Source organism: Aptenodytes patagonicus, unplaced genomic scaffold, assembly GCF_965638725.1.
Source record: "Aptenodytes patagonicus unplaced genomic scaffold, bAptPat1.pri.cur scaffold_185, whole genome shotgun sequence".
Taxonomy (NCBI): Eukaryota; Metazoa; Chordata; class Aves; order Sphenisciformes; family Spheniscidae; genus Aptenodytes; species Aptenodytes patagonicus.
Genome location: NW_027472121.1, coordinates 61,819 through 75,444, shown reverse-complemented (window position 1 = coordinate 75,444; position 13,626 = coordinate 61,819). Strand labels below are relative to the sequence as shown.

Genomic DNA, 13,626 nt, shown 5'->3' with positions numbered 1-13,626 from the left:
ATTTTCTACTTGCAGAATAAGTAAAAGTAGCAGAATTGATCCCTCTGAGATTAAGAATCAAGTTTTTAGTCTGTTTTTTTTTAATTGGTAGCATTTTTTTATATTTCACTTCATTTTTTTCCCCAGTTCTGTTCCGTTGTGTCCTTATTTATGTAATATACTTTAACCTTAAAAGATGGCATGGATTCTTATGCCTTTCCTTTATTATTATTGTTATTATTTTTAAAAAAGAGATTTATTTCTAGTGTGATTTAACTGTCTACCTTCTAAAAATGAGAGAACGTTTTCTTGTATTTTTACATTGTCAGATTCTATAGTTTCATAGATAATTTAACCAAATCGCTCAATGTATTATCTATATCTATCTGGTGGGTATAAAAGTTCTATTTTAAATTGTGTAAATACTTCAGAACTGGCTTCTTTTTCCAGACTCCCCTGCCGCGGAGTTACTTGTTTACATCAAAAAGACTGTAGAATCTCTACGCTCATGTACTGTAAATAGTGAAGTGATCTGCCTATAAATAAACGATAACATATATACTATAAAGTGGAAAGAAAAAAAAAGGAACAAGTCTGTGCTGCCAATACTTTAGTGCAAACCTGGTCTGGGAGGAGGTGTTTTGCTTTGCAGAAGGTGCTCTCCTTTGTCTGCCTGGCCGGCCACGGGATGGTGGGGGTATGGCCGGGGCCAGGGCGCAGCCCCCCAGCTCGCTCACACCAACGCTGCACCACTGCCAGGGATGCAGCTCCCACGGGGGAATATCCCTGTATATTGCTATTTTAAGTGTGGCTTCTACCAGTTTAACTTGTGCAGGAAAAGCCTGGGCTCCGTACTCTGGACTTTGGGAGCGGTGCTGCTGCCGCAAGACCCATCACAGAAGAAACGCCCCGGACCTGGGAGGTTAAAAATGAAGTGGGGCACGTGCCTCAAATTTGCTTGAGTGGGAGTAAGAGACCAAAGGGCTGGATTGCAAGAAAAAGTGTGGAAAAGACTCCAGATGGTGATGCAGCAACCATACGGCTCAGGTCGGCACCTGGATAGTCCCCCCCAGTATCAGGAGAGCACTCCCCCGGGAGCCAGCCTGCTCTCCCAGAGACACGGCTGAGGTGGCCGAACTGCTGTTTCCCAGCACAGGGTGTCCTGGTGTCCTGGTCATCATGGGAGCCCACGCTGTGAAAGGGACAGGATGGAAAGCCCGGGCAGTCAGCGGCAGCACGGGGGCAGCTCCCCCATAGCACCGGGCACACGGGAGCCCAGCGCCAGCCATCGCCCCTGCGAGGGCTTGCCAGGTCGGAGACATTGCACTGAATTTATCCAGAGCATGGCGTGGTGATGCTGCCAGGGAGGAGGACCTCAGTGGCCTGAAAGGAGGAGGTCTGCAAGGTGCTGAGCTGTCCTGGCTATTTTTTTTCTGCCAATTTGCACCGATTTAGGCAGCTGCCCTAGACCTGCCCATCTCTGGCGCAGCACAGCCTGCGGGAGTCCGGCGCGGGTCCCCCCGCCCAGCCACAGAGCCAGCACCAGCCTCCCACCCCAAACCCAGCCCCTCGACCCTGCGACTGCTGCACCCTGAGTGGAGAACTGACAGGAAGCCCATTTCCCTGCTGCTTGGTGAATCCAAAAAAATCGGGCTTCAGGGCCACCAAACAGGAATGTTTTTCTAAGATACATCAGGGCACAGTGACGCTGCCAGTGCCAGGACAGACTAAAACATGAAATTGCAAGGAGGAAATGTGGGGACACAGCTGGGGCAGCCGGTGTCGAGGTGCCCGGGGTGGGTGCAAGCAGGATCAGAGCTACGGGAACAGGGTCCCTGGCTGGCAGGGCTCCAGGATGGAGCGGGGGCACACAAAGGAAGGGTCTGCAGGGAGGGACAGACCCTCAGCTGAGGCTTGTCCTCCTAGCCTGACCTGCACTGCCCGGTGCTGCATTCCCAGGCAGCTTCCTGAAAATAAAGGACTGATACTGTTTATGGAGTATTATCCTGCAAGCAGACCTAGAGACTGAAGGGAGCTGTTGGTGAATCGCAACATCAGTTCAGCAGCTCAGTTAGTCCCAGCAATTGGTTCCAGCCATTTGGAAAAAAAAAAAGAATGGGACAGTTTTCATTTTGGTATAACTTTGTGATAAAACGGCTTCTTTTCACACAGACGGGCGCTGCTTTTGTAGTAGCTTATATGGCTGCTCTCTGGCTGCTGGAGGGAAGGGAGGCGGCGTTATCTCCTGCACTAGGCACACCGTGCGTTGTGGGAGGGGAAAATAAGTCAATAACAGGCTTTTGTGAATAGGGACAGCTTTTGTTGCTGACCTTGGCTGGCTGGCACCTGGCAGGCAGTGTGGGCAGCAGGTAGCGTGGGCAGCGCAGGCAATGCAGGCAGCAGGCGCGGGAGCTGCAGGGGCAGTGTGGGCAGTGAGGGCAGCATGGCAGTGCCCGCATCTGCCCGTCTGAGCTGGGCTGGCTGAGACCACAGTTGCCCCGGGCTCCACTGGCTTGGTGGGACCCCCCCTGCCCCACGGGCAAGGGCTCACAGAAAGGCCTGTGGCTGGGCAGGGGAGGCCGGGGCACAGCAGGGCAATGCCTGGTCATGCCACACCACGCTCATGCTCCCAACTGGTGTGAAATGCCTGTTGCTTGGGATTTATTTCACCGCCTAGCATGCTGTCCTGGGCTTCCCTTTGGAGTTTCAGCTCCCACCCGTGCCCTGGACAGTGGCATCTGACATCAAATCCTGCCCTGGGCTCTGCTAGGTGCAGGAGCTCCCTGCTCCCCGACATGGACCTCAGCTTCTGGGCCATGCAAGGTCTGTCCAGGGGGCTCTGGAGGCCATACTTAGAGTAATGTATGTATTTGCCCACTCTCAGCATTTATCAGTCCCAATTTGTTGTCCAGATCTGTCCAGGTGTCTTTGCAGGGAGGAACAGGGACAGGCTTGGTTTCTTTGCTCCCTGCCAGCTCGGGGACCTCCCTGCCCACCGGTCCCCCTGCACTGCCCTCCCTGCCCACAGCAGCTGCCCACATGCCCACAAGGGACTCCTCCTGCTTTCCTTCCCGCTCCCTCCCAAGCTTTGCATCTCTCTCCCTAAGGCACCTGCAGCTCCTACCTCCTGTGCTTGCTGTGCTCTCCACCTTTGAATGCCGGTGGAGAGCTTTCTCCAAGTGCTGCTGGTTTTGGGTCCCGCAATCTCTTTGTCTCCCCCTCAGTCCTTGGCTGGATATGTTTTAATTTTTCATACGCCGTCTCTGCCTCCAAATACCTTTTCAAACTCAGACTCGGACCCCTCGTGTTTCTCAGCAACCTCCTGCAGGTAAGAAGGCACCATCCTCTCCCCACCGGCTTTTCTAGCACCAACCCCGCTCCCCAAAAATACCGCCACCCTGCTGACTCTGAGGGAGCATTTCCAGCTCCTTATGTCTGCGGGCTCTTGCTGCCTGCGGTGCACAGTGGGCCACACTCAGCGTTGGCTGAACAGACCCTTTGATGACCAGGGCAACAGAAGCAAATCTGCTCTGGCAGCGGCTGCAATGGGTGAGGTGCTGGTATGGGGCTCTCGGGAGGCAGCTGGCTCCGCGGAGCAGGGCCGGGCCTGCCGCCTCTCTCCTTTTCTAAGCATCTCTGCTTCCCTTTCAGCTTGACATCCACAAGGACCCCTCCTTGCTCCTGCAATTGTGTTTTGATCACCATGAGCAAGCGGCTGCCCGGGCGGAGGTTGAGCACTGAAGGAATAGCAGACGGCTGGAGAGAGCAGGGCAGCTCAGGTTTGCCAGGAGCTGTCCTCTGCCTGCCTGCTAGTCAACAGCTTGCGGAGCAGAGAGAAGGCACCTCCTCGCTGCCTTAATAATAGCAATGATTTTAGAGGAAAACTGTCCACACTGCAGTAGTGCACACAAGCACGATGCCCCGGGCTTTCAGTAGCCCCCAAACCACCGAAGGCTGACTGCCCATGCAGAACCTGCTAGAGAAGGGCACAGAGAAGGGTTAGATTGCCCTGGAGCCTGGCACATGCTGTCTCTCATCTGTATCTGCTCACACTGGTTTTGGATCACTCAGAGTCTTAATTGCAGTGGGTCTGCAAAATATAGCGGTGTCTGCCTGGAGAGAGGCAGGGAAAGGATTTGGCTCACCACTGCTAGATGGGCAAACTCTTGGGTTCAAGCCCTGGCTTTCGTCACCACCACCATCTCCATTCATCCCTGTGAGCTACTGAAAGTCAGCTCCAGGCAGCAACTCAGTAGTCCAAGGAGAAAAGACAACTCGTGCAATGCCCCTGGGATGTGGGGCTCTCCCCGGCGCACTCAGGCAGCAGAGGGACGGACACTACTCCGAGCATTCTCACTCCTGGGGTTCAGCTCACCTTCAAGTCGTACCTCCGGGAAACAGAAGTCTAGGTTTGCTCCGCTGGGTTTCTGCAATCAGTCAAAGCCAACCGGCACTAAAATACTGCCGTATTTAAAAATTACACAGAAAAATAAATGCATCTGGCAACTAGCTATTGCTCTCTCCACGGTGCTTCTGGTATAAGCTCTGTCCCTGCTACTGAATTTACCCTCCCTTCAGTGCTGCCGGTGGGGGGGACCCCCACATCAGTGTAACTGTGAGGCCAAAGGGAAGAGTTAAAAAGCCTGTTTGGTTGCGGCTGTGCACCATTTTGCCATGCAGGCTGCCCGCAAGCGGCCCGGGAGATACCAGCAGATTATTTACAGTGGCTGTTACCTGCAGCTTCCAGCATCTACTGGCTATCCAAACTCCTGAAGGAAATTAAGGAAATTAATTTTTCTTCAATGAAAGGATTAAGAACTTTAATTAATGAAGGGTAAAGAAAGAAGATTTTAGGCTAGGCGATTTGCAGGCAGCACGTGCAGCAGCAACGCTGCAGCTGGCTGCAGCAGCATGCAGTGGTGGAGCAGCAGCTTGTCTCAGCCTGTGTCTGCAAGCAGGGCACAGTAAGTAACCCAGAGTGATCCACAAAATCTCCAGAGGCTCCCGCAGAGAGCAAGCCCTTCTGCAGCCCTCATAGGCTCCAAGCAGATCAAACAGAGGATTTTTCCTATGCAGCACCAGGTTTTGGGGTTGGGATACACGCAGCAGCATGGCAGTCAGCCGGTGCCATGTGCACTAAGGGCAGCATTTGCAAATGCAAGTTCTGCCATGCTGGAGGAGGTGGGGGAGGGCAATGGAAAGCAGCAGTTTCATGTGCTTTGGGGGAACAGCAAAGCCAGATGAGCACTGCATACAGTGTTAGTCACGTTCGAGACAACTATGGAAAAGGGATTAGCAGTAGTGAAGTGTGAAGCCACAAACCCCACTGAGGAGAGAAAAATAACGATACAGGACACAGAGTGGTTAGGAATGAGAATAAGAAACATCACTTGGAAATTGCAGCCAACATCTGAAACACCCCTATTTGGTGGGACAAGGTCATAAGAAAGCATTAGGGAGCAGGTAATAGGCAGCAAGCTGAAAATGAGCTTGTGCTCTGATATGGAGGGGATAATTCTACCTACACCCAGCACGTGCACCATGTCAGAGAGGACTGAGAGGCCAATACCATAAGGAAGAGATTTGTATGATGAATTCTTGTAAAATAACTAATATAACTATTGCTCCTCTGGGCATTTAGCCAAGTACAGAGTCCTTGCCTGGACAGCGGCTCAGGAGTGTCGCTTGGTTCAAGTAACGTGTTTAAGAAGTTCTCAGGAACCCAGGAGTAACGAGAGCAGTCCGATAACACCAGCCTTTGCAAACACCACGGGCAGCAAGGTCTCTGCCACAGGAGGCTCACGGGGACCATTTTTTGCTAGGACACTTACAGACACTTACTTGCTTTGTGCCAACAGCTTCTCAGAAGCTTCTCAACAACTCAGAACAATGGGATGGAGAGAACAGAGAAAGGAGTAGCTTTTAAAATAGTAAAAGTAAGTTGCCTCCATCCTCCTCTATCCCCTGCTCCTGAAATGAAGGAGCCTTTTATTCCGTCCTGTTTCTAGGAGAAACTAAAGTCTAAGACTTAACAACTCTAAGGAGGAAAGGAGGGAGCAGCCCTAAGCAGAGCCCTCTTACAGCTCCCGGAGGAGGGCTGGGCCATGGTACACCCACCTGCCTGAAGGGCAGCAAAGAAAACTTGCTTTTTTCTTCCTGCTTTCTTCTCTGCACTCAAATATTGAGGGCAGGTAAGAACCTGGGCAGTGCTGGAGCAGGGAAAAGGACCAGTGGACACAGGAACAGGCTTTAAGGATGGAGGATCGCCAGATGTTATCTCAAGAAATATCTACAAGAGGACTGGGATAAAGAAAAGTTACACAGGGTGTAGACAGAAGCCAATGGCTCCATTTCCTGGCTGCTGCCCTCCCTGTTTAAGCAGGGGTCGACTATTTGCCCTGATCCCCTTGCAGCGGCCAAGCTCCCAGTGCCGGAGTTGCCTGCGTGGGCTACATCCTGTAATGGCCAATGGCTGCTGTGAGCGTGGCAGATGAGATGCAGGCAGCTGGGTGGAGGAGAGGAATGGCCCTCCCTTGCAAGGGGGAGGAGGCAGCAGCTCCCTGCCTGCAGAGCGAGTGAGAGGCGCCTCGCCACCACCACTTTCTGTTTCTCTTCCCACCACTGCCCTCCCTCTGGCACTCAGCCCTGCATGGCAGCTCAGGTGCCATGGCCGAGCCAGGTGCTGTGGCCAGGCTGGAGGAGGACCTGACCTGTCCCATCTGCCTGGGCATTTACAGCAACCCCGTGTCCCTGAGTTGTGGTCACAGCTTCTGCAAGGAGTGCATCCAGGAGGCGCATAGCCACCAGCATTGCCGGCAGGGCCCTTCCAGGTGCCCAGTGTGCTACGCCCAGGCAGACCCCACTATGGAGCTGCAGCCCAACATCCAGCTCCGCAGCATAGTGCAGAAGTTTTTGGATGCTCCCACTCATCAAGAGGAGGAAAAGCGTGAAGTGCAATGCGAAGAGAAGGGGGAAAATTCGGGCCAGCAAGATGAGGTGATCCTGTGTGATTTCTGCCTTCAGGAGCCCCAGCCAGCCACAAAGACCTGCCTGGGCTGCGAGGCCTCCCTGTGCCAAGCCCACCTGAGCAAGCACAGCACGAAGAGCCCCCTGAAAGATCATGTCCTGGTGGAGCCCTGTGATGCTCAGCTTTTGGCTGAGAGGAGATGCCCCCAGCACGGCAAACTGCTGGAGTGCTACTGCAAGACGGACTCGGTCTGCATCTGCGTGCTGTGCTGTGTCACCAGCTCCCACAAGAACCACAAGATCACCACTTTGGAGGAGGCTTTTGGCCAAGCGCAGGTAAGAGGCTGCCAGGACAGCAGCCCGGGCATGGATTGCACTAGGAAAACCATGGGGGTCTGTGGCACGGAGAGCTGCCCACAACACAGGGATGAAACATCTCCCGAGTTTCAGATCTGCAGATTCAGGATGGGGCTAAATCTCCATCTTGGGATATTGGGCTTTTAGTCCTAGTTTTGCCCCAGATTCCCTCTGGGCTTGCCCCTGGGCATATAAAACAAGGTGTTATAAACACTTTCTTCCCATCCTGAGGAGCCAAATGGGTGGGACCAAGTGCTTGTGGCTATGCTTTTAGTCCTAGGTGCATGTTCAAGCTGGAAGATCAGCCCGAGTTGCATTTATGCAAAGAAAATTAATGACAGAGTAACAGAAAGGAAGCTGTCAGCACTGAAAGTACCTTTATGTGTGGCTATTGCACATGAACAGTTTTCAGTTTCAAAATGTCTTTCCCGTGCTCGTAATTGTGGTATTTGTTCAGGGATAAAATCTTCCAGTAAACCTTTATGTATTGATTTGTCCTGAGAGCATGCAGTGAACAATTTTTTTGTAGGTCTAGCTTAACCCATTTCCATAAAATTGCTGATCTCGTGCACGTATGTTACTCCTATCCTGACGTTTCCCTCTGGTTATTTTTATAGGGTGTTTTTCCTGAAACTCTGAAAGCAGTGAAAGCACACGAAGCTGCACTGTATCAAAGCATAGAAAACCTGCTGAAACAAAAGGAGGAAGTAAAGGTTTGTTCCAAGGTCCCATATGACTCCGGGGATGGTTGCATGCTGGTAGCTGATAAGATAAGGTTTTCCTTTGCCCTTCCCAGATCATGGATTCTGAATCTTTTTTAGTTCCTGGGTGGTTTCTCAGATATTTTCTAGGTTTCTTCTTTGAAAGAGGATGATGAACAACTTACTACTCTTCAAAGTACATTCTTAGTTTCCAAAGGACCTTCGAGCTTCAAAGTTGCTGTTAAGTCCATGCCTCCTGATTTGTGGGTGGTGGTTGGCTTTTTCCCCCCCAACCTTATTCAATTTTCAGACTCTAAAATATTTATGGAAAAGATACAGACCATGTTATAGTGATTTTATTCCTCTTTACAACAAGAAATCCCTTTAGGTTAGCCTGTGGTTCTAAGAAGTTGGTAGGAATGAGGTTAAAAGATTGCCCTGAAGTGTCTGGTTTTTGCTCCCAGCATGCAAATACCTATCTAAAAGCTCTGAAAGAGCAGGGAATTTAACACAGGTCTCCAAATCCTAGTTCATACTGCTTAGGCAGAATTGGCACTTGCCAAAAGAAGTCCTGGCACAGGGCAAAGGAAATGTTCCCTTCTAGTCTGAAGACAAAACTGTACCTGTTGGCAGTGTCCTGTCTGGCAGCGTAGCTGCTTTCAAACAGTGAGAGAAGCTTGGTGGAGGCAGGAAGCAGAGAAACTGTTTTTCCTCACCCAGCCTTAAAAGGACCAAAGGCAATGTATCTGTAGAAAAATACCAGTACAGAATAAGGAAATGTATGCATAGTGGAAAGTCTTCAGCAAGCATTGTGCAAGAAGCACTACTTTTTCATCTTTTTCTGGTCAGGTGCCAGATGCTGGGGAAGGCCGCTTATGTCACTTGGCCTTTCTGCTGTCAGTGGGACATCTTGGTTTGTTGTCATATGGAGAGGCACTAAGACCAGGCTCTTTTCTGAGTGAAAATTAGTGTGGAAAATGTAAGATTCAGTCCCTAACAGCTTTGAAAGTGTTTTCTTAATAGACTAAAGAGAGCCTGTGTAGGAATCGGCTGGAGAGCCTCTTCGAAGAGATGTGTCTGCAGCTGGATAACAAAAAAGGAGAGGTCCTGAAAGCTCTCAGTCACAATGAGGAGCAACAGCTTTTTCAGATTCAGACACAGATAGAAAAACACAAAGAGGGGAAGGATGCAGCCAGCCATGATGTACAGGAGCTGGAGGCTCTGAGAGATCAGAAAGACCTACTTCTTTTCACCAAGGTACCTAACAGTATCTCCCTTCCCAGAGATACTCGGCTCTTGGGCTGGCCTTTGCCTGCGCTATGCTAATTCTACTTTCAAAATGTCTTTTACAGGCTTTTGCAGCGATTCAAGCCAGGTAAGCTCTTCCCGAGGTGGTCTACTATTGCATTACACGTTGCTTCAGGTGACAGTCCAGCAGTGCGGGTCTGTTAGCCCAGCCTGCATGCACTGCAGGCCTACAGCTACCTGGGCTCACCCTGGCTGCCCCTTGGGCACACTGACTGCATGCTCTAAGCCTGGCTTTGTCAGAGACCTGGAGAAGCCCAAAAATATTAACAGAGGTCATATACAACATGGCTTATTTTTCTGTACCCTCTGCACCTGTTCTCGAGACCCATTCTGAGGGCAATTCCTGAATATTTAGGTCCCTGGGTGGGCGTGCAAAGGACAGATGAGCTTGGATATCCTGAGTTGTCCTCCAGTTTGCACTGCCTTCTGCTTGTAAGAAGCAAATGTGGCAGGAGCCGAAACACGCAGTGAAGTCACAAGCCTACGAAGTTCATGGCTTTTCTCCTGAGTCGTTCTCCTAGTGCCTGCCCAGCGCTGTTCCTCCACCACAGCCCACTGCTGTGTGCATATAGGCTCCCCCAGCCCGGCCTTTCCCTAGCCCTGCATTTCAGGTGCAGCAGTTGCCTCTTGGCTGTGATAACGCAGCACTTCTGGTTTGCTGTCCCAGCATCCCAGCGGCTGCCCCTGACACCTCGTTAGCTCCTGCTGCGGGGACTTCAGGACTGTAACCACAAACGTGATGCTAGGGTCTGTCCTGGCAAAAGCTGGTGCTGAGGTGGCTGAGACAAGGTCCTCTGGGGACAGATATTGTCCATGGAGTGAACTTCATCCTAACGATGTTGAAGAGATTGGGGGTTCTGGGGAAAGACCTGTCAGGAGTCCCCGGTAAAGCTGCAGAGGGAGGGGAGGACAGAAGCTGCTTTCTCTATCTCCCATCGAGGCTGGGTGTGGAGTCAGGGATGCAGTTGTTGGCTCAGGGATGGGCTTGGTGATGGTTTTCTGATGACTTGCTGCTCTTCTGATGTCTTTCTGCATGTTTTAGGAAACGCAAGCCAGTTCCTATGAAAGCTGTTGTAGAACTGCCAACACCACCCATTATTGTGGATGAATTAACAACAGACACTACTCTAAGGCTTTTCCGGCAATTCCTCTCAGACATGCAGTCCTTATTTAAAGCACCACCTGGTAAGTGACCATTTCACTACCTGACAAGCAAGATGGAGAAGCTAACAAAACATATTTAAGAAAGGACTGTAATAAGACACCAAGTACACCAAGTACCTCTAGAAGAACTGATTAGTAACATTGTATTTGATTATTTTCACATATGTGTACATAAAAGGGTGCTTGTCCTGAGCTTCAGCACTTTGGGACATGCCTTGAATACACCCTGTTAAAATGGGCTCTGGGTAAAGAGGTGTGCATGTCCTAGGAGTTTTCTGGGAGGATTAAGAGAAGAGAATAGCAACACCTCTTCTGTCTGTAGCATCACTTTGATTCAAAGCACGGAGTAAGTTGAGAACTCATCACAGCAGCGGCAGGTGGAGTTTGTCTTGCGACGTAAATAATCTACTCTTTCTATGTAAATAATTCTACTCTTTTGTATTGTTTTGTAAGATCAACCTACATCCCCGGTGCTGTGCATGGTGGGATGCTTGTCCAACTGAGTTGAAAAAATTAGGGCTCCCTTGTTACTGCTTTCTTGATGGTACTTGAGCCCTTGCTGACAGTGAGCCTAGGGTCAAGACTAGGGGTCTGGGGGTCAAGACCCCCAGAGACAGCTGGGGTGGGAAGGCCCTGTCCAGAGCACATGCGACAGTGTGTGCCGTGCACACCTAATTGGCCACCATCCACACAGCCTCAGGTACACTAAGAAGCACACCATGCTCGCGGCCACTCCTGAGCTCAGTCTCTACCATCCCTGTAAGCATAGTCCAGAGCTATTGTGGCTAGAACGCATCAGATCCAGGTTCTCCTAATTATCTATGCCATCTGAGCAATTTTGGTTAGTTGCGCAAGTCACTGCCAATGTTTCAGTTTCCTGAAGGAGTAACTTCAGAGCAGAAAATGCCACAACATTGAAATGCATTACCTGCAAGAGAATGTTTGAATAAAAACATTCTGCAAATTCCTGAGTATAGAATTAACTTCTTGTGATTCGTCATGCTAGGAAGTTTTGAGAGTTCTAGAAAATAACTTCATATGATCCTAAGCAAATAAGCTTTTATAAAATGGCTGTGCTACTGTTCACGCATTTCTTGTACAGGGAAGTTAATCTGGGGAGTTTTTAAAAATGCCTAATGAAGGTCTGCAGGACAATGATGGAAAACTAAAATCTAAGAGTTTCTGTAGTTGGAAACAAAAAGCAAAAAGACACTTTAAAATTGTGAAAGAGCAGCATTTCTTGAAATATGGTATCAACCCCCTTTAGAATTACATAGAAGCAGCTAAGAGAGGTGCGGAAGGTGTTTCGGTTAACATATGCTTTTAAAGACTTGGGTGGGTTGGACTTGAATTGGATGACTTGGATAGGATGACTTGGATTGTCTTGGATGTCTTGGATTGGGAAATCCAGCTTTCAGCAATGGGGATGTATGCAAATCTGCACAATTACCTGTTAATCATAATGTGGAGTTTTTTTTCTTTGTATAGTTCATGAACATCTGACTTCTTCAATGTATCGAGGAGGTGGATTTGCTTATAGCAACAACACAATCTTTGCATCCTCATCCAATACTTTAAAGTTTGGGGTATCAAAAACACTCAGTGCCATCCCACACATGGAGAGCGACCAGAGCTTCTCAGAGGGCTGTCACTTCTGGGAGGTAGACACCAGCCGTGCGAGGTGCTGGAAGCTTGGAATCGTTCACCCCAACTTTGAGTGCTACCTACAAATGTCTCATGATTACCTCCGTGTGTTCCTAGGTCAAACAATGATCACAGAAAAGGACTTTTGTACAGCCCTCAAAGTGGTCAGGGTAGAGCTAGACTGCAGAAGAAATACACTGTCATTTTATAATGCGTCTGTCAACGATGGAGATCCTGCTGAGAGCCTCAGGCTTATAGAGAGAGTAAGCATCCCTTCGAACTATCCCGTCCATGCTACCTTCAGCTTGTCTCATGGCTCTTTGAAGCTCCTGTAGTGATGTGGGGACAAGGTGCTGTTTTGTATTTCCAGGTTTAGGTATTGGGACTGTTGCTGCGCGGAGGCTGTGCTAAGCATATTAGAAATTGGATTTTGGGCTGCTGTGACGGCTCATCTGTGTGATGACAAGGCTTCTGTGGCGTATATCAGAGCACGCTGCTGCTTACTGCAAGAGCTCCTATCTTATTTGTTCTGTTAATCATGATGGAAATACCGTTAAGTTGTGCTTTTTTGCTCGGCTGTATCAAATGCTGTATTGGCTGCATGTTATTAAAGTAATTTAGTTTGCAAAACTCAATGGCTATTGCGTTTATAAAAAAGGTGACGGCACAACATTAACTGCTATAGAATTAAGCAGCAGCAATGCTGATCTTTTCTCTAATGCATCAGCTTTTACCTCTGCCCTCCTCCGCCTGTCCTGCACAACCTAAGCCCTCCATTGCGGAAGCAAAGCTGGCCTGGGAGGCGAGTAGAGACTAGGCGGTAAGACACCTGGTTTCCCTTGCTCTCTGCTGCTGTCCTCCCCTGTGAGCTCTCTGATAGATCACTTACCTACTTGTTGCCTCAGTTTTAATTTTCTCCTCACCTATGCAAAAATCTCACAGCAAAGAGAGTAATAAAGAGGAAAACTCATGTGCCTTTAGTCCGTGACATATGGGGCCTGGATTAGTTCGTTCTTATGATTGTTCAAACACAGAGGAAGAGATGATATTCCTGCTTGCTGCCTGTGGTGCTGCTGCCTTCAGACAGAGCCACAGTATTTGCATGAAGACGTCCAGGCAGGAGCTCTCCACCAGCAGGGACAGCGAAGGACCTTGAGGGAAACTACAGTTTTGCATATGCTAAAAGAAAGCCTTGTTCAGTCTTAGAAGAAAGTGGCTGTGTTTTGTCTTTTGCATTTTATACACCAAAATGATATGGAAAACCATGCGGGTAGAGTTGGGTCTCCTGCAGTGGCTGCTGCAGTGGCTGCTGCTCTGCCTGGTCTCAGGTGGTATGGGCACAAAGTGAGGTAAGCAAGGCTCATGACACGGTACAGGGTTATTCCTATCCTAGAGTGCCTTTCCGGGAGCCTTTACCAGCCCCATTTCCCTGTCAGCTGGCTGCAGGTACGAGACCAGCCTCAACAAGTCCCAGTAAAAGTTTTCCCTGGGTTCTCCCTATTTTACC

The 13,626-nt window shown here is 49.7% G+C and overlaps 1 protein-coding gene across 2 annotated transcripts; it reads left to right on the top strand.

Annotated features, from left to right (window-relative positions):
* Positions 1–6,538: 6,538 nt before the first annotated feature.
* On the top strand, positions 6,539–12,754 carry LOC143173681 (E3 ubiquitin/ISG15 ligase TRIM25-like). Of its 2 annotated transcripts, none has more exons than XM_076363875.1 (6): positions 6,539–7,281; positions 7,920–8,015; positions 9,027–9,260; positions 9,356–9,378; positions 10,354–10,496; positions 12,237–12,754. In XM_076363875.1, the coding sequence occupies exons 1-6, from the start codon at positions 6,646–6,648 to the stop codon at positions 12,452–12,454; spliced, it is 1,350 nt and encodes a 449-aa protein (XP_076219990.1). In that variant the 5' UTR covers positions 6,539–6,645; the 3' UTR covers positions 12,455–12,754. The 2 variants fall into 2 exon arrangements, with proteins under 2 accessions (XP_076219990.1, XP_076219989.1); XM_076363874.1 differs by having other exon boundaries at positions 11,964–12,754.
* The last annotated feature ends 872 nt before the right edge of the window (positions 12,755–13,626 follow it).

Coding starts and splice junctions, on each gene's coding strand:
- LOC143173681 (XM_076363874.1), top strand. CDS start 6,646: ATGGCCGAGCCAGGTGCTGTGGCCAGGCTGGAGGAGGACCTGACCTGT. Junction 9,261..9,355: donor ACCTACTTCTTTTCACCAAG/GTACCTAACAGT, acceptor TGTCTTTTACAG/GCTTTTGCAGCGATTCAAGC. Junction 9,379..10,353: donor TTTGCAGCGATTCAAGCCAG/GTAAGCTCTTCC, acceptor TGCATGTTTTAG/GAAACGCAAGCCAGTTCCTA.